This window comes from Perca fluviatilis, chromosome 23 (genome assembly GCF_010015445.1).
Source record: "Perca fluviatilis chromosome 23, GENO_Pfluv_1.0, whole genome shotgun sequence".
In the NCBI taxonomy this organism is placed as follows: domain Eukaryota; kingdom Metazoa; phylum Chordata; class Actinopteri; order Perciformes; family Percidae; genus Perca; species Perca fluviatilis.
Window position 1 is genome coordinate 9,038,437 of NC_053134.1, and position 21,218 is coordinate 9,059,654.

At 40.6% G+C, this 21,218-nt stretch overlaps 1 protein-coding gene across 1 annotated transcript; it reads right to left on the reverse strand.

Annotated features, from left to right (window-relative positions):
- Positions 1–1,601: 1,601 nt before the first annotated feature.
- Positions 1,602–15,864, reverse strand: LOC120553659 (G1/S-specific cyclin-D2-like). Its single transcript, XM_039792302.1, has 5 exons — positions 15,444–15,864; positions 14,370–14,585; positions 8,276–8,435; positions 4,881–5,029; positions 1,602–2,681 (listed from the first exon to the last, which is right to left on the reverse strand). The coding sequence occupies exons 1-5, from the start codon at positions 15,636–15,638 to the stop codon at positions 2,517–2,519; spliced, it is 885 nt and encodes a 294-aa protein (XP_039648236.1). The 5' UTR covers positions 15,639–15,864; the 3' UTR covers positions 1,602–2,516.
- Between the last annotated feature and the right edge of the window lie 5,354 nt (positions 15,865–21,218).

Sequence of the window (21,218 nt, forward strand, 5' to 3'; positions counted from 1 at the left end):
CTTTGTGTAAGACTAGAAAAGAAATGCTTAATAGCAGCAAGAGAATGATGAGTATAATCTAGTTTTCTCACTTTGGAATTATTTTTCAAATTATACACAAAGCCTTTAAAAGCATAAACATTTTTTTCTGTTTAAAGCACTTTTTTTGGTAAAGCATTTGGCTTTCTGCACAACATGCATGAATACAATTTAGAAACTAAATTTCTGTAATGACTTTTCAACATTTCTGCTAATTGGTTGTTATATACAGTCAAAACGTTTCCACCATGTAAACCCCTATCTACCCATGTCTATAAAAGGAGAAAACTCACTTTTAAAACTTCAGTTCAGAGAGCAGTTTATATTAAAAAAAAAAAAAAAAGCAAAAAACATGAACAAGAATATTTAGGACAAAGTATGCGTGTAACTCTTTGAAAGAACTATTGGAAGGTTTTGGCTATGAATTAACAAAAATTCAAGTAAGGCGCACTGAATCCAAAAGAGTCTACAAGTGACTTGGATTTCCTTAGTTTATATACTATTATATTATAACACCAATTATCCTACGTCTACTCACCTGGGCATAGCTTTCAAGACAATGTGCATCACCCCATGGGAATCCAGCCCAGAAAAAAAAAAAAATAAAAATAAGAATCAAATAACTTACAGAAAAACTAAAAAAAGAAAAGACCCTAACAACCAACTGAACTCTCCACAACCACCATCCTCTTACCCTCCTTAAGGAGTGTGTTTTTAAAAGTGCATAAATATTTTTCCATGTCGCCCACTCTCAAAAAAGTTTATGGTGAAATTGATAACAGGAGAAACTGCAGCACAACTAATCTGATCCCCGTCCCGCCGGACATCACCGGGGATTCTTCTTCCTCCTGTGTGTCACTCAAGTATAGTGAAACTGCAGAAACATTACATAGCTTAAGTTAACTTCCTCGACAATTTCCTATCATTCATCAATCCAGACTTCTAGCATCCTCCACTTTCCACATGCGTTTCTTTTCCAAAAAACCTTACAAGAACCCTTTCAACCTGCATCGATTTCTTCTCGAACCTGGTAAAAAAAAAACTTGCCAAAGCTCCTTTTCCTCAAGTAACATGACATCTGTACTACTTAGCTGAGGATTAAATCACCTGCAAACCATCTACTAAACTCTCTCTAACATGTAGGAGCTAGACCAAGAACAAAATAAGAAAGTAGCCTCACTGAATATTGTCCTATTAACATACTCTACTGTTCTGTGGATATGGCAGTGAAATCAATACCTTAATAACGGACCTTGTCCTCTGTGTTAACCTTTAACAGTAGCCGCTGCTCCAGACCTCAAAGCCCCTCATGCTCTTCCTCTGTGAGCAGGCCCAGCCCACTCTTGGCCAACACTTTTCAGCATAAATAGTAAGCAGTGCTTCAGGTGCACAGTATGATTGATTGCTTGATTGCTTGATTTATATATATATATATATATATATATATATATATATATATATATATATATATATATATATATATATATATATATATATATATATATATATATATATATATATAGAGAGAGAGAGAAAAAAAAAAAAAAAAAAAAAAAAAAAAAAAAAAAAAAAAAAAAAGAGAGAGAGAAGCTATCACAGTAGCACTTCTCAAATCAGAAATCAGGTTGGTTTAAATGCCATGTACTGTATTATCAGCGTTTCGATCACCACTAGGAGTTTCCCTGCACATGTGAGGAAAACACAATTAAACTGTGAATTGATAATTGCTCACTAAAGATGATAAAAGAGTAACATAACTAAATGCTAGCTAAATATAGCCTGGAAATCCAGACTCAAATACAAAAGATTAAGGGTCTGGCATTGAGTAATGAAGATGGCCCAACTCGAGGGGCGGCACCAAGCATGCATTTGAAAATCTCCCTGTACGCAATTGGATAACCCTAAGACCAATCACAACAATACACGGGGTGACGTATCCAGAACCCCATACGCTGTCTGTCTAGCTTGCCTCTGGCCTGCCCATATCAGATACAGCGATGTGCAGCTCAGCAACAAGGGCATAGTTAATGAGCATCATTACTAAATGCCAGAGTGACTCGCTGAGCAAATTGTGCTTCCGCGAGAATTCTGGATTTCCAGGGCAAGCTAAATATACATTATCATATCTATTTTTACTAAGAAATATGTATATTTCATAGAATTATGTTGTTTTTTTTTCAAGTATGAAAATATATTTAGGTTTCCATTCTGGGAAACCAAAGGCACTATCAAGTTTTCAAGAATATTTTTTTTAAATAGCTTGTTTGATTACATGTGGCCCGTACAAAAAAGGGAAAGTACACCCAAAAGGGTATGAATGGGGCAAATAAAGGAGAAAAACTAAAAATTTCTTATTTTTCTAAAAGTTCATGGATTGTCACACCATCGCTCATGTGGCGCCTCGACATTGATACTGGCAGCTCATGCCTCCCTCGCTCCCGTTAGTTCATTGGTAAACAGGCATGAGTGGCGTGTGCGAGTCGGGTGGTGATGGGAGTTCATAAGTTGACATCACGTACATCTGTGGGGGTGCTGGACTGGTCTTGCTGCTTCCTCGCCTTGTTGCCTGCTCTGACGCCGGTCTCCTGACCGTCCTGCTGGCCTTGCTGCAGGCTGGTGGTCAGCACACGTTCTATTTGCTCCTGGCACGCCCTCAAACAATCCTGGAACAAAAAGGGTCAGACGTTACACATACATACACACACTTGAGTTCCCCCATGCTACTGTTTATGTGCTATTAATCAGAAGACAAGTACGTTTTTTTTACACATACAAGGAATTTGTTTTGGTGTTGTAGGTGCATGTCACACATTCTCTAAAATAAGTTAAACAAATAGGTTAAACAGAACAAACAATATAAGTATAATTAAGACAGGGTAGTCATTAACACACCAACCAAACAACCCTCTAGAGACCAGGCTCATATTTGCTGACTTTCTATGCATGATTTTTGTCTTTTAAACTGCTCTTACTCCACATGCATGGTATCGTATTATCAACACAAATTCCCGATTGTTTTTTTTGTCAATTTAACAAAGTATAAAGCTGCCAGGAACCAAAAACAAAAATGTCCCTTAAATTGTTTTTTATGGTCTACAGACATAAGTGGGATATTGTGTGAAAGTCTCACATCAGCACTTTCAATCGGTTGTCTCAGTTTCTCTCTATATGAAACACAAATAGTTTCTATAAATAAAACATGCTTACTGTATTCACTGTAATTATGAAAACAGGGTTTAATCTGTACACCTGTACGCAGACACTAGCGTGCAAAAACCTGGTATTTTATCCCATTTGATGTGCAAGTTGTTTAACAGCTTTGGTCACATGCATTGCATACCAGCAGGGAATTATGTGCGCTGAGGTAGGTGGTCCTGTCTGCATCATGACCAGAACAATGGGTACCAGCACACTCCAATACCGACGTGCAGCGAGGTACGTGGTGGGCACAGGAATCCCCTCGGACACAAGACCTGTGCATGTCTGAGGTATGAATACAGGGGAAATGTGTAGGGGCAAGGCTCCTAAAGGACCTCTGTGGTCTGTCAGAGAACAGCTAGGCAGATCTGGACTCCCTTCATCCACCCCCCTTTGGGTTTACAGCACAGTTAGTCCCATGTGGAAGTCTAGAGGAAATGGCTTTGACCTACTGCACCCTGAACCTCGGCGTTTGGGTGTAAAACAGAATATAGGACAGTGGGACCGGATGTTTTTGGACAACTTCTCTTGTGAAAGGGGATCCTCTGTCTCTGTCTGCATCCCGTTGCAGGTCTGTGTGGAAGATGTGGGAGGTCTAGCTCACTGAGCCGGCTGCAGGACTCTTAAAAGAATGAACCGAGGCTCGCAAAGAGGCCAACATTCCTTTGAAATGTACGGATAATTGGAACCTGATGGGCTGCAGTCGGAGCGCCTGTTGTGACGGCTGGGTTTTCGGGTCCCTCGTCGCCGTGGCAACATAACCACAAGCTAAGAGGCAAACCGTGTTGTTCCTGTGGCCCATTGGCTGTGGCGTTTTAGAATTTCTATGCTTCTGGTCTTTTGAAATAACAATGTGACACTGTGACAATGAAACCACACACTGGGACAAATATTCTACAGTCTTTTTCTTAAGTTAGTGTGATTTCTGTGCAGCAGTGAAAAACACTGACCCATTAATCAAGCGTATATAAACTCATTAAGATGGTTTATAAATGGTTAGGAGGTAATATAATGCATTAGTCGATGGAGGCCCATTCACTCCCATTGTATTTATAACGGCACCTGCATAGAGCGGAAACCGTTCAGATTTTAAAATTCTCAGTATTGTACAATATGCGTTTTATATCTCTATTTTCTCCCACTGCATCTACAATTCTGCAAATACATTAAAGTCAAAAAGTTTTCATACATTTATGAAGTCATCTAAAAATGTTCTAAAGTGTTTTTCTGCAGGTATGCAGATTGGTTTCTTCACCGGCCCTTTGCTCTAGAAAAGGTGCCTCTCGACTTGATTACGAACATATTCCTCCACCAGGAGGGGCACGCAGCTAAAGTGGGAGCCATGCAGAGAAATTGCATGTGTCCTACCACAAGAATTTGGGCTCTGAGTTTTAAGAAGATATTCCCTCTTCCGCTGCTCTTTATAGCAGCAGTCTGGCTCCACAGCCAAGAGCCAAACATTCGCTCTCCCTCTCTCTCCACGAAAAGTAAATAGCTTCAATCTGCCACTGCTGAAGTCATCACTGTTGTTTACTAAAGGGCCTTTTATGCTGCTGTCGTGAGATGTGGCAATAATTATTATTAACAATGCATTGTTGTGTAGCACTAAAACTATTGAGTAATTACTTCTGGCAGGCGTACATGTCCTTCACCGTCGTACTCACCACCTCGGTGTTAGTGATCTTGGCCAGCAGGTCTGTCAGGTTGTCTCGACTCAGCCTCTGGTCACTGTGGTCCAGCTGCAGGCCACAGACAGCAGCTCCCAGGCTGCCAGTGGCGATCATGGAAGGAGGGTTCATGGCAAGGCGATCATCTGGCGAGAAAAGAGGAAGGAGTATTATTGTGCAATTAGTCAAGCAGCAGCTTTAGGCCACAGTGACGTACGGAAATCACATTTTAATCCGTGACACAAAGAGCAGCATCACTTACAATCAGCCCAGAGGAAGTATGAGAGATGCAGGAGAGTTGCAAACATCTGAATCATCACCAATATGCATGCTCCACAGCTGAACCAGACTTTCCCACAGTGTAAATTTCAACAGATCAAGCTGCACAGTGTAACCTGTGTGGGTTTCTTCATAGAAACATCAGCTCTGATTAGAAAAGCAGAGTAGGAATCCTCCTACTCGTTGTGCAATGACTTCCAGGAACGACTCCCCCTGGTACGTATCGGAGTCTAAAGGCTTAAGCGACAACAGGCCTAGATGAAGGAGGTGGAAGAGGAGGCAGCCAAGGAGAGTACACCTCCGCAAGTACTGAGCTGAAGCTGCTGTAGAACGGCTCATGATGTAGCTGTGAATGAAACTTTCTTCTCTCGCCTCAGTTATTTTCATTTCAAGGGAAAACCTGTAAGTATCTTATCTGACCACTAGGAGTCTAAAAGTTTCCTCTTAAAACCTTTTACAAAGCTGCTAAGAGAAACCTTTTCAGAGGAACAGAGAACTGGTCTGTCAAACACATTGAAGTGTAAGGAACAAATAAAGATAGCTAGATAGTTGTATTTTATGTATGTATTTTATGTTGAACAAAGTGGAGTCTGAGGAGCACATTTGTGGTTTGATGGATAATTTAGCGGTTCATACTGTAAGCATTCGAATGAACTCCAGTGTTAAGCTGTCAGTATGCTTCTTCAGACAAGAATGCTTGTCAGACAGGCTAACAGCTTTAGAAACCTACTCCCTCCACACCTTTCTCTAGCTCTTTGCCTTTATTATTTAAAGAATATTTTTTGGCCTTTAATTGATATGGTAGCTGAAGGAAAGGGGGTAGAGAGAGGGGGGATGACATGCAGCAAAGGGCTGCAGGTCGAACTCGAACCTGGGCCACAACAGTAAGGACTGAGCCTTTGTACATGGGGTGCACACTCAACCAGGTGCTTTCGTTCTTGACAGAACTATTACTGTCATTTTTCAGACTGATCTTATGAAGTGGTGTATGTATGACATGCCAATTTGTATGCCATTATTGGCATGTTATCAAGACGCATACTCGTTTTTAGCGTGTTTATCAACGCAGTTTGGCCTCCATTGACTTACATTACCTTGCGATTGTCTGTAAATTGACGCCGTAGCGAGTAGTATGAAAGACCGAAAATCCACGTAGGGAGGAGGATGGGTAAAACATAGGACTTTCACCCAGGAGAGCGGGGATTGCGTCCCGTGTGTCTTTGTGTCCCGCGTCTGATGTTTCCTTTCCACATTTGTTGTTTTCCTAAACCCAACCACTTTCTTCTTTTCCTAATCCCAACCGGTTCTTCTTTTCCTAAACCCAACCCGCGTGTGACATTCCTAAACTCCACCGCAGCCTCGCAATAACACGTGGCACTTTCTAAAGCCACGTGGTGTGTATGTTTACACTGTGACGTTGCAGACTGCTGTCCGCTGTATAGAGCGTAGAAATACACGCGGGTAGCTCAAAATGCATACAGATAACATGCCACTTGGCTTTAGGAAAGTGGCGTGTACCGGTATGTTCACGTGAAGTCATGATATCACGTTGCATTTTTAGTGTGTACAACCAAGTGCAGTACTAGGAAAATGTGCACCGTTATTCCCATATTAAAACAATATTGTGTTTGTATTGAGAGTGGTGGAACAACTATAAACATTTTGCAACTTCTTTCCTTTACTCTTTTTATTCTTGAGCTGCTGTGACTGTGAATCTCCCTCGTGTGGGATCAAAAAAGTTTACCTTATATTTCCCGAATGGAGTTGGGAAAAGTTAGAACTTATTTACCCTTATTTTTTAGGAGTTTCTCCCAACTCGGCCAGTTAGGAGTTACTTTAGTTGTAGGATGTTTTGTGAATATAGCCCCGGGAGGGTCTTTCACTATTACAATACACAGGTTTTTACGGTCTTAGCACATGGACATGACCAATCCTCAAAAAAACTTGCCACACACAATTGTTAAGTGCTGTACAAGTCCAACCCAGCACATAGTCCTAGCCCAGTGCAAACCAGTCATGGTGGCCTGATCGCTTTGATTAAACCCTGGAGAGCAACCGCCTGCTTCACTACGCCCATCTTCTCCTCCAGTGGCCAGCTGTCTATAGGAGGAGCTCCTCCATCATAAGAATAACATCTCAACTCCATATAAAACTCCAAACATTTACATTACTGCACAACCACAGCAGGCCTTTTTTTTCTTCCACTGCGGCTACTTTGTGCTTGGATATAACCAGCTGCTTATGAATAGCAGAGGTGACCACTGAAACACACCCAAATACCAAAAAAAGTGTGACACTAAAACTGTGCTAAACAGGGCATGAAACTCATTGAAGGAACCTATGGTTCCAATAACTAGTTTCTTGTAAACAAGTGCTTATTGGCCAGATCTGACCACACTGGCATTTGTGAGGAATTTAATTGCACTAAAGTGTCCTCTTTTTTTTTTTATTTCCTTTATTGAATTAGCTGAAAAAAGTGGCAGATGAAAAGGCATCCTTGTGACAGAGTAGTGCTGTATATTATGTGCATTAGGTGATCCTGGAGTCCAGGATATGAAAATATTAGAGGGATTCCTAGTATAGGCAAAGGAATGCCATGAAAATTCACCTAGGGAGAGGCCTAAGGGGACATCTGAGTTTGTGCTTCTCCAGAGCCTTGAGAGTTTATTTTGGACATGAGACCGGGATGGGAGGAGGATCACTGCCTGACTTTTAAACCTGGAAGTTGCCCTGTCAACAAACAATACAGGGACAGTTAAACTGCACCCGAGTCATAGAGCACAAGATACAGTCGCGATCATTAACAATGTACGTGGTTAATCCAAACACACCACTGATAGGATTTTTCCCAGAAACTCACAAGAGAAATGTGGAAATGACCACTTTAAGAGGCTTTGAAGAAAAAGGCCTACTACAGGCTGAGACTAGAAAGTGGATAAGGATGCCAGTAGAGTATGCTGAGAAAAGAAAGAGGTCACAGATGACTCACGATGCGAGAATGTTTGTGTGTGGGAATATTCTGCTAGATGTGGGAATCACAAGGCAGCAAAGTGAGCGTGCGAGTGAGCAAACGAAACCGAAAAGGCTCATAAGGTGATATGCAGCTGGGTTACCTGTGGCACAGAGGGCAATGAATGTCTGCGTGTGTTTGCGGACCATTGGCAGCTTGTCTTTGGGAAGGGGCAGCCTGCGTATGATGTGCTCTATAAAATCATTGGGGATGACCGAGGCCATGTTCCACTTCAACTTCCCCAGGACGACCAGCTCCCAGTCCTGAAATACAGAGAAAAATATGATAAAAACAAGTGTCATTCATTTCAGATTCAGTCTCTTGGCAAAATCTACTCAGTCAGAGGGTTAAATGGCATGCTGCCATGCCTCCATTGACCGTGAAAAAGATCAGTCCATCCCTATTCCCAGAGGAAATGGCTCTGTAAGAAGAGTAACATTTCTTCACTTTATCTCTCCTCGCTGTATCTTATTATCTGCATGCCTCTCATTCCTCACATCCTTTGTGTTCATATCGCCGGCATGTGACAAGCTTTGCCATGCCAATGAGATAGCTAGCCCCTTCCTTCCTGTCACAAGCCTCAAACAGCTACAATGAGTTTGCCCTGCACAGGCAGCAGCACAGAGCTGACTCTTCATCCAGTCAGCTTTTGCACCAGCAAGAAAGGTGAAGCATTTCATGATTTAATTTCCTGTGTGTCAAGCTTACCTTTCCAATTGAAGGGGGAAAATGCAACTTAAGTATTTATAGGAAAAAAACTGCACACATGCATGATGCATTTTAGATGTAAAAATGTGCACCGATATGCTTACATTCACAAATTTGACCTCCAACTAGTCAAAACCACCCAGGCCTGACAAATGTTAAGCACAAAAATTGGTTATGAAAAGCAGAGACAGAATGATCTATCATTGTCATTACCAGAACCAATACTCTCCATGGAGAACTTCTTTTTCCCCAAGCAACAAAATAACAAGTGACACCAGCCAATCCAATGGCTTGCCACGGGGTTTCCATAAGTCTTGCTATGTTAATTCACAAGATTTTCTTTAGATCTCCACAAGTAATGATACAGGATTTGAAGACACACTCACAAATCTTCCTGAGCATTGTGATCTAGTGCATTTACAAATGTACACATTTTTAAACATTTCTATGTCCTGTTTTACATTTAAAAACCTAAAAATCCTGATTTTAACTCCATATTTCTCATCAAACCAACTGAATATTCCAAACAAAAGTCCAACTGCAGTAAAGCATCGCAATAGGAGGTTTTCTGACATTTCTCCTCTTGGTCCCCCATGAGTTCATCGATTGTTATTTCATAGTATGAAGACCATGATGTCGGCCATATGCAGAGGACTTATCAAAATCACTGGTACCCATGAGGAACCCTCTAGAAGATGACAGCCCCGTTACATTACTGAGTACAGCTTCATGCTTGCATTTCTTTTAATTTGACACGTCACACGTATGTAGCTGAAAGTAATAGAAAAACAAGGCTGGTTAAAAGACTAACTGAAGTGTATTTAAAGGTCCCATGACATGGTGCTCTTTGGATGCTTTAATATAGGCCTTAGTGGTCCCCTAATACTGTATCTGAAGTCTCTTTTATATAGGCCTTAGTGGTCCCCTAATACTGTATCTGAAGTCTCTTTTATATAGGCCTTAGTGGTCCCCTAATACTGTATCTGAAGTCTCTTTTATATAGACCTTAGTGGTCCCCTAATACTGTATCTGAAGTCTCTTTTATATAGACCTTAGTGGTCCCCTAATACTGTATCTGAAGTCTCTTTTATATAGACCTTAGTGGTCCCCTAATACTGTATCTGAAGTCTCTTTTATATAGACCTTAGTGGTCCCCTAATACTGTATCTGAAGTCTCTTTCCCGAAATTCAGCCTTGGTGCAGAATTACAACCACTAGAGCCAGTCCCACAATGAGCTTTCCTTAGGATGTGCCATTTCTGTGTCTGTAGGTATTGAGGAGGAGAAAGGGGGGCAAGGTGGAGAGTGGGGGTGTGGCCTTGACCAACTGCCACTTTGCTCGTTTGAAAGCCATGATGTCTCTCTTTCTCAATGATGGGCCAAATTCTCTGGGTGGGCAAAGCAGAGAAAGGGGAGGTAACCTTCAGATAAACTAAAATCCAGATCGGCCCATCTGAGCTTTCATTTTCTCAAAGGCAGAGCAGGATACCCAGGGCTCGGTTTACACCCATCGCCATTTCTAGCCACTGGGGGACAATAGGCAGGCTGGGGGAACTCATATTAATGTTAAAAAAACTCATCAAGTGAAATTTTCATGCCATGGGACCTTTAAGTAATCTAAGTGTATAACAAGTTAAAGGGTATCTGCACATTTTTTAACAGCAAATGTAATGCCTTTTAAGACCTTTTATAAGTCCTCTAACTAAAAAGGAAAATTTAAAACTTTACCACGACAAAAAAAAAACGAGCTCACCAAAGTCACGCTCAAGACAGGTCACGGGGACACAACTTTTATACCAAGTGCTGATTCGCCTTACAACCCTGACCAGTGTTGGGCAAGTTAATTCCAAAATGTAATACATTATTGATTACTAGTTACTGTCATTTGAGAGTAATTAGTTATATTACAATATTACGGTCTCTGAATTGTAATGCTTTACACTACTTTTGCGTTACTTTTGAGTTACTTTCACCAAAATCATAGCGGAAGTATGACTTGGCAGGTAGCTATTGTGAATTTCACCACAGGATCAACAAAGTCTAATCTTTATCCACTTTAATACGTCATAATTTATTCATATTATTTTGTATTATTAATCTGAAACTGCAAAGTAACTAAAGCTATAAAATAAATAGTTAAGAACAATAGCTTACTTGACTCTGAATTGTGGTGGACTAGAAGTAGCCTAATAAGTAGGAGAAAATGAAAATAATCAATTAAAAGCATCTTAAAGTGCCCATATTATGAAAAAAACAAAAATCACTTTTTCTGGGGGTTGGGGTGTTATTTTGTGTCTCTGGTGCTTCCACACTCATACAAACTTGGAAGAAAAAAAACATCCATGCTGTTTTGAGTGAGATAGGGGTTTCTGAATGTCTTCTGCCTTCAGTCTCCAGGTGAGCTGTTCAAAATCTGCAGGGCTTTCTACGTCAGCAGCCGAGACGAGGTGGCTGACCGTAGCATGCTAGCGCTAGCTCGTTCTCAATGGAAAAACACTGCTACAAAACAAAGTAGTTCACCATAATCTACAAAAGAAATACTTACATGTCCCTGTTCTGCAGGTATTCCACGCAAAGTTAGAAGTGCGCTCTCGTTTAGAAGAAGTCTCCCAGCTAATCCTGCCTTGTACTAACTGAAGTTGTAGAAACAAACAGCTAGCTGATGTGATCCTTACCTAGCTACTGCGCAGTTGCACCTCCCAACAAAGATGGGATAGAAGTGCGATGCCTCACTCTAACTAAAACAGAGACCTGAACACACAGGGTGAAAAGAGGATCTGCAGCCATGTGCAGTACAACAAAAATATGGTGTTTTTTGAAAATGAAACCATGTAAACCTATTCTGGTACAACCTCAAAATACAATTATGAACCTGAAATGAGCATTATATGGGCACTTTAATTGAACTGAAGTAGCCTACGTTATAGTTACTTTCCACCACTGATAAAATGTAATGATATTACGTGTAGCAAGACTAAACATTAATTCCTGACATGTTATCGGTCAGTTGCTCGGACACATTGCTGTCGGCACAGATGTCCCTAGCCCACTGTCTCTGGTTCTGACCATGTCGCAAATGTATCCATCTCTGCAGTCATTTCAACCACAGAATACAGCAACAGGAAATAACACTTGCTGACTTTTTTTTCCTATGTGCCGAAATGTTTCGTGGTGTTGGTAAATTAAAAAAAAAAAAAAAACCACCACTAAATGTCGGGTTAAATGCATTGTAACTTGCGTTGCTGAGATTGTAACGGGTATAATATTATCAAAATTGTATTAGTAATGCGTTATATTACTGCGTTACAGCAAAAAGGAATACATTGCTGTAAACGCATTACTCCCATCACTGACCTTGACATGGTTGACTGTGTAGATGAGAAGATACTTATGGGCAAACAATTTGCCTGCGACGACACATACGTCTTGTGCGTCTCTGCTTTCATGTGTGAATCGAGCGCTATGTGGCCCATTGTCCCCAGCTGTATCGTCTTTTTACATAAAGCACACCTCGCTTCATGATTACTGGCTGTTTTCTTCAGCCACCCCCGATCGCCTTGTCAGTCACCTATGGAATGATGTAGGTTGCACCCACATAGATCAAAGTACTGCCCACAGATGGTGCGCTGGTCAAATTGCAGTTGAACAAAAAAATATATATATAAATAAAAAACGGATGACGATTTGGACTCTGTCCCACATGAAATGTAAGACCTCCTTATCATAAATTCCAGATTTTAAGACATTTTCAGACCTTAAAAATCGAAAATTTTATTTAAGACTTTTTAAGGACCCGCGGGGACCCTGAGTTATTATAACATTAATAAAAAGGCAAACGCAGTAAAATCAGCTAAACTGGTTGATTCTGAGACATTTCTTACACTGATAATGCTGATGAATTAAACTCCTCTGCTCTACGGAAAAGCGTCACCTAAAAAGCAAATTAAGTAAACACTGAAACCCCAACACAGACAGGGACAGTCCCCCCCACCCCGTTTACATGGGTTTCCTGTACATAACCTGCCACACACATTTAGCAACCTATTTTAGCCCTTACAGAGATTGTTGACTGAGACGAGCGGGGCGGAGGCTTGCTGTCGGTGCGCTCACTTCCTGGACAGCTGCCCCCGACACAACCACCCCTCCACCCCCTTAAACTTCTCTCTTCCAGCTAAAGCAGCATAAGACTGTTCATTATAAGGAAGAGCTGCAACATCTTTGACTGGCTCTTACAGCCTTCTCTGTGCATCCTGTCAGGATATCCAGGAATCTGGAGTCTTAAAGAGCATCAAATAGGACGAATGTCATTTCCCTCAACAGCTGCAGGCAATACAGGAGGATGTATAGAGCGTGTGGAACAGTTTGGTTGAAATAAGAAGCAATTTAGTAAAACGCCAAACATTACCTGGTCACAGCCTTTCAAGTGGGAGGATTTGCTGCTTTACTTTAGGGCTGCAACTAAGGATTATTTTCTCAATTGACCGTTTTGTCTATAAAATATATGTAGCGGTTAATTTGTAGTCTTTAAATTCTTGTTTTTTTCTGAACAGTCCAAATCCCAAATATATACAGTTTACCATCACCTAAGAAAACAGAAGCTGCAAATTATCACATTGGAGAGCCTGAAACTGGCACTTTTGCTTGAAAAATTACTGAAACGATTCATTATTCTGTCGGTCGACTGATCATCTCAGCCCTGCTTCTCTTCATTTTAGCTTTGTGATGGTAATATCTCAGAATCACGGAAAGTCTGAACACCTACTGTACAGGTCCATTACAACTGAGCAAACTTAATCTGCCAATAAAAGGACTGTGTGATACGGTAGAAAGCTCCAGAAAAAGCTTGTATGTGGACCTTGAGTGCAGATTGTTTTTGGTTTTTGCACTGTTGGTTGAACAAAACTTGGGCGTTATAAAATGGTGATGGCCATTTTATACAATTGACATTTTATAGATCAAATAATTGAGAAAACTATTGACAAAGAAATAATCCTTAGTTACAGCTCTAATATGGTAGCTACTTTGCTTTAAAAAAACAACAGCTCAAAGTTTGTGGTGGACAAACTGGTCGTCAAGTTAATTAAATCAGCCTCATGTTTGTGAGAAAGAATAAAAAGTATTCTTGTAAATGCCATAAAGAGATATACTCCTCTTGTTTAATACTTCTATAGATGTGTGGAGATAAGATTAAAGAGCATTGTGGCTGCTGTTTTTAGAATAAACCCTTCTATATCTACTTGAAATACAGAGCAAATACATGTACTGCAAGAGATCCAAATTCTATACTGCATAACTGGCACTAGATGGCATCACACGCCTCTTCACTCCACATGGATCCAAAGAAAGGATGTGGCTGTATTGTGCACAGCTCCACTTATAAGGAAAATAGGATACTTCTAATGAAACCAATTTAGTTATTAGCATTATAAAATCATGACAGTGCATTTGTATGCTCTCATGAATGGGGCTTTTAAAATCTCCAGTTCTTACCAGCAGTTCCTGTGTTGTGATGGAGTTGTCTGTGTACATGCAAAGTGTTTCTGCTGATAGCTGCCTGCAGTCTTTTAACTTAGAGGCCAGGAATATGCACACAGCTCCCAGAAGCTGCAAATAACTCTTTCTTGTGGGCATCACTGCTAAAAACCTGTCTAAATAATTGATTGCTAAAGGGAAGACGTCTTCATTACTCTTCTCCTCTTCACACACCTAAAATGAGACAGAAATGAAACAGAAAAATTAGTATATATCTGTAAAATAATACAAACGTAAAATAAGAGTATTTATGCTTTAAAGCAAAGGAGCGGTTAAATATGTGAGTGGTTTTGCAGAAGAACGTGATTTTTCCATGTTATTGTTGTCTTAAGGTTAAAAGGTTAAATCCCTAATTTCCATATCACTTAGCAAAGTCAGGGCATGGCAGAAACAAATTAGTTCAATAGGAAGTACAGCAAAACGTCGCCATTCAACTCCTCTTCCTTGTTGGGGCTTGTCTCTTTAAAAAAATATGTAAAAATTAAAATATATCATCGAGGAGCTTTACAGCGTGTGCACAATGTTAATAAAGTGCGTTAAAATAGTTTCCGACAGTTAAAAAACTGAATTTTGCGAACATTAAGTGATTGTACCTTCAAAAATGAAAGTGGTTTTGCGTGCACGTTGCCCGACCAAAGCCAACGAGCTTGAGCCATTTGAAAAAATTAATAATAATTATTAAAAATGGTAACTGTCGGTTTTTCGATTATGTAAATTAAGATTAACTTCCCCTCTCACGCGTGAGCTAGCTAGTTAGCAAAAAGCACCAACTTTGTAACTGTTAATCAATGTCAATATCTAGCTAGCTAGGCTATTTCTTTGAAGCCGAATTTTCTTCGTGGTGGAATTTCCGACTCTCCCACGCCTTTGGTGAGTCATTCTCGTTCAATTGTCAAATAGGTTAACATCCATGACAACTCTCTGAACTAAAACACACAGTTTTTGAGCCAAAATTAGCTTAAAGATGTGTGTCAACATGCAAAAAAAATAGCTAAAGCAGTTAGCTTATCAATGCATAAAATGCCCACAAACCTCGTGCATCCAACCTGCAACCATTCGTCTCATATAAGGCTGAATATCCTTCTGGACCCGCTGGAAATAAGAGCATTGAGGTAAAAACCTGTCCTCAATTGTTAATAAACTTTGCAACACTCTGTCATCATAGAGGATGTTTGGGTCAGGCAGGGCTCTCACGGCTATGTCCGACTCCAGGCAATAAAGCTCCATGACTCGGCCCCCGTCTCCCCCCCTCCACTTTTTTGTGGCTTAATAATACAAATAAAAAATAAATATTGTCACGATGTTGTCGACAGCGGACAAGAAGAGAAGGAGGGGAAGAGCCCAGGATAAAGCATGAGGCTGAGACTGCTGGGTCTGCTTCAGTTCAGTCCCACTGCCTCTCAGCTTTGCTTCGGCGATCTGCGTTGCCTGCTCGGAGTCAAACCGGACACAACGAGGACGACATCCGGCTACGACTTTCAAAATAAAAGCATATGTGGCAGAAACCCCTCTCTTCTCCACCATTCTCAACTAGGAACTGTTTGCTTGGCTTCCGGTCTTGCTCTACTTTCTTAACAATAGCCTACTTTTAACAATACTTTTTAAAGACTCGAGGTCGACAGTCCGAACGTGACGTAGCCTAGGTCTTATCTGCCCCACAACTGCTTTAGACTACTTTTAATGGAGCCTTTAGATCTCTGCATGAAAAAGCCTACAGGATAATAACCATAATGGACAATGTACACTTTTGGGGGGGGTTAGTTGCTTAGTTTAGAATATAGCTAGTTTGTACATAATTTGAACTACTACTACTACTACTACTACTACTACTAATAATAATAATAATAATAATAATAATAATAATAATAATATAATAATCAGCAGCAGCAGCAGCAGCCGCATTATGATCATAATAGAAATGTAAAAGATTAATTTAACATTACAACTACTAACATGTTAAACCGTTAAATCAAATGTATTAGTTTTATATATTATACAATTTATTTTGTAGTAGTTCTTTTTATAAACATAATTCTAAAAACAAAGGTTTGTACTGCCCAGTCATGAGGATATCTCACCAACAAAAGAAATAAAACATTGACAACTAAAATTCAGTTTAGTTTATTACATTTATTTCTCAGGGACCATGTACAAAAACATGAATCAATCAGCCAAGGAGAATAGATACTTTGTACTATAATTAGCTACTGTGGTACCATGTACAGACATGAATAGGCCTACAACTAATGCAATTCATTCAAATTCAAAAAACAATGATTACAAAATTTAATTTAAGAAATGTAATCAAAATTAGATTCAAACAACAAAGAACAAAAAGCAGAATTATAAAAAAGTTATTTTTGTGAAAAAAGTAGAATATAATGAGAGGTGGAAATGACAATGACATGTCTGATCAGAACAGAATAATTATGAGATACATGAATTGCTGGGGGAAAATACCATGCAAATGCTAGAAAAGACACAAGTAGAAATAATAGCTGTGGTAATACTTACCATACACGAATCACTACAGTTTAATGCAGCCGTCTTGCCATCAGCTGGGCCCCCTGAAAGAATATTGCTCAATCCCCCAAATTTCCCTGAATTTGTGAATAAAATAGATGCTATGTTGGGGCCTCCATGAATTTCTAGCTGCACATAAAACTCACCTCTTGTGGGCCAGACTTCTTAAAAGACTTACCTGTTAAGCACGGTACTTTACAAACAAGTTTTTATAGAGGTTTAAATTCCTATATACATCTTGCAATTTAAATGGCAAAACATAGGTTATTGTAAATAAAAAAAGTTTACATTAATTTAAAGTTGAAGGCAGCATAAGAGTGAATATCAACAACAGTGCTGTATTGAAAACTGGACAAATGCCAAATCCCTAGTGTACAAATGATAGACTGTTTACATTATTGCATGCAGCTTATGATACAAATCAGCACTTTGTACTGTCTGCCATTAGACCTGTATATCTCCAACCCAGATGGTCTGACATATGTGAGGACCATGCAATAAATCAGGGACTGACTGAAAAAAATGACAGAGCCTCTTATTAATACTCTCCCTCAAAAAGCTAACAATCTAACTGTGGCTAACAATGCAGTGATGCACCAGATTAAAGTCTGAAAAGTTTAGTCTGCACAGTGGACCGTCCATGCAGACATTAGTTACCACTGCTATCTTATAGGCTACCTGCTACTCAGTTTTAATAGGATAATGACATATCTCATAACATTTTCACTTTCAACATTTCACTCATAACACTGGATTCCCTGTCATTTCTTTGCAGCTGCAAATGTGCATGTGCTCTGTCCTACGTTCACTCTTGATCTCATTGGTCATTTTGAACACTAGTACGTAGGAAAAATTAACTTACAAGACAAACCACACTTACAGTGAGTGCATAATAATTAAGGACATCAGATAAATCTATCAGTTAGGAATAAAATGACTAGAACAGCAACAATATTTGAAGTTAGCTGGTTAACTAGCTGGTTTATGTCTCCTAGCTAGCTAAGCTTTATTCTGGTTTGCTGTAGTTGTCCAAAGCTAGTCACCTGCAAAGTGAAGGTATTGTATATTTTTGAAGAATACCAGCCTCTTTTTATTTTTACAACATTTTTCAGTGGGGAATCTATGACATTAATCATTTATATGCCTGATTTGTCATCTGCATGACTCTAGAGGTGTTGGTCCACAGGCTACTGTAGCTAATATTAAGCAGATTACACTGTGGTCTCGTTGCCAGTTAGTTAATTTGGTCATAAACAACCGAGTCTCCTGCCGTTCCTTGAATTTACATCTTTATCGTTGGCCCTTACCGACAGAAGTTCCAGAATCTCCTCGTCTCTTCAGTCAGACATTTTTGTTGCCGTCTTTGTGTAAATTACCTTACTTCTTCACCCTCGGATGTTTGTATTCTTCCATTTTCCACCAGCCACTTGATAGAAACGTCATCAACATGCCACTCACCACTCGCTTGCTGTGAGTTCTCCGGACAATTAGCCTACCTGCTCTATTCAAGCAGCTAGCAGGGTAAAGACCGTTTGACGTCCAATCCAACTGATTTGGACATTTGTGTTCTCACATGTAGCTCCTCCGGGTATTGTCTAGATAAGTTAAGGTTGCAGTGCATGTGTGAAAGGGGCTTATGATGAATATTATACCAGCTTAAAATCAGATTGTTAGCATGCTGACGTAAGCATTTAGCTTTATGCACGGCTGTGTTAGTATTAAGTAAAGCCTCACACGCTAGCATGGCTGTACACGCTTGGTCTCTGGTCTCTGGTACACAGCAGCAGCTTGTTTGTAGATGTTCTTTATTGTAAGTGTGACTACAGGTTCACTATTCAATAGGCTAATGTGTGATAGCCCTCGCTTAAAAGTCAGTACACAGCCTCTCTGAAACCATTGGTGCTTTTAATCAGGTCATAGTCCTGCCACATGAGCTGGGATCCATGTGACATATTGTGATGTTGTCCACACCCTTTGCCATAAGATGTTGATCCCTTTCCAGGGAAAAGTTTTCCATAAAGGAAGTCCTTTGGCATGGTGGCATGCCAAAGGATGAGAGTATGAGCATGGACATGTAAATCTGCAGAGAGTGCTTGTGGTGTCTCCAGGATGTCTAAATGTTATTTTGTCCTTCTTAGACATGATCTAATGTGAAATAATAGACAAGGAAGTTGTGAAGTTGTTAAAAACTTTTCACGTTTGATCTCTGAAGGCCATTTCACTTCTGTGTGTTTTCTCTATGCAGCTGTAAGTGCTAAATTCCTTATCAAAGGCATCAAAACATGCACAAATAAACCGTTCACGCATCTAAATTTGTTGCTTCCGATCATGTGTAAGCATATTTACAGTCAGTTCAGCTGAATGACAGGAGCTGAACTGAACCACTTCTTGCTGGAACGACTTCTCAAACTTTCCCCGCTTTCACAGTCGCCACCAAATAGCTGAATGAGATATGGAGTTTCATTGAGAGGAAAAAAAAGAGAACTGTGGAGCTATTATGAGAGCAGACTGTGAAGTGAGAGTGGGAACCGTCTCTGAGGGAATGTCAAGGTTAGCAAGATAAGTTCTACTTCAAAGGAGTGGGTGTATGTTTGAGAGGATTCATCTTAAAATTGAGATGTCATGTCAGAGGGTTATCGGTTTGTCTGTTCATGGAGGGTCTGACAAATCCCTGGGTCAGTGTTTTTGTCCAAAGGGGGTCTCTCCACAAGACGCCAAAGAAGCCTACCATACCAGACAGTCAAAGCCTGCAACTTGAGGGAAAGGAAAAAGAGGTGTTAGACCGATAAAGCAGCCTTACCCTGTTGCTGCTGTTTGTGCATGTGTCCTATGATAACACATGTCAGCCACTATCACACACTCCGGGCAGCACAGAGGTAACAGAGAGCACCCAAAGCCCTGGGAAAACGTGGAGGAGCGTGAAATCACCTTGATCCAAAGATTCCTGCTGCATACCAGTCCACTGAACCCACCAGAGCACAGGGGCCCGGAGATGGGCAGACTGCCACAGATCAAGAGAAAGAGACAAAGACAGAGAAAAAGAGAAGAGGTGGAGGGTGATTGTCAAGATCTTTAATCCCAGAGATTGGTTTGAAGCTTAACATCATCTTATGTATTTCCTGTGCCAGTCGCTCCATTAGGGAGGCCTCTCTCGGATATAAACACAGGATTTACTTTTACATGCCAATTTCAGAGCCAAGCTTGATTACGGGTTGCCCATGTGCTCTGAGTCAAGCTGGCTGTTTGGGTTTACTGACAGTAGAAAAGAGGATGCTATGGCTGGAATGCTGTGGTGTGAACAGTGGTGAACACTCCTCCCAGTGCTGAGTGATAGCTCAGCCAGTAGAGATGATAAAATGGCTTCTGTCTGTCACATGGTTGCATAGTGTATGCTTTCACATCAAGTGATTACACCCCACTGGAAGTGGACTAAACACCCGTTCCCAAACATGAAAAGTAGACAACATGAATGTTGCTCTTTCACATGCTATTCTGGTCAGGCTATCAGCAGCATGAAGCGGGCATCTATCGCAAATGTCACACATCAAAGCTGTCCTGTCACTGCCACTCACTGCTGAGGAGAAAAGTGGGAAAAGAAGGTGCTTTCCAGAAGAAGTTTAGCAATTAATGTGCAGGATCTGAGAAATAACTGTTTGGCGCAGCACGGCTTCTCTACCCACCATCTCATAATTATATTTTTGTGGATGTGTAAATCCCACTTCTTTAATGCTTGAGTAACCCCCACCATCAATCCTTAATATGTGATTGGAGGCCCTGCAACCAGCTAATTTGTACTCAACTACGCAGCAAGATTAAAAAACAAATGGAGCGACGTCAAATCAGCGCAGGAAAAAGAGGGTGTTTTCCACACTGTGTCGAAGGAATGTTGTGGCTAAACTGAAAGCCATCATTCAAACTGAAATGCCAACATTTGAGGAAACAATGACGGGACAGATAGCAACATCCGGGCTTGGTCTTTAGTCGTCTGCGTCATGAACACAAGAGGGTTTCTTTTCTACAGTTTGGGCCTCGGTCACTGCTGAATCTACCCCCTCCTCCATTAAGTCTGTATACAAGTCTGACGTCCGGCAGCTTGCATCCCTCACTCCTACCAGAGCCTCTGAGAACATTGCCCTATTCTCCTGCATGCACTCAGGAGTAATAGCAGACAGAGGAGGGGAGAGGAACAGGGTACACTTTAAACAAAAGGGGTTCTATAAGGTGCCGGAACAAAATCTCTACGCTGCTGAAAATCCTTTCATAGTGGGGTTCAACACTTTGACA

Bases quoted from the DNA above. Each gene is read 5' to 3' on its own strand.
- LOC120553659 (XM_039792302.1), bottom strand. From the start codon at position 15,638: ATGGAGCTTTATTGCCTGGAGTCGGACATAGCCGTGAGAGCCCTGCCT. The intron at 8,436-14,369 runs GTAAGAACTGGA...TCTGTATTTCAG, and splicing joins TCACAACACAGGAACTGCTG to GACTGGGAGCTGGTCGTCCT. The intron at 2,682-4,880 runs GTGAGTACGACG...TTTTTGTTCCAG, and splicing joins AGATCACTAACACCGAGGTG to GATTGTTTGAGGGCGTGCCA.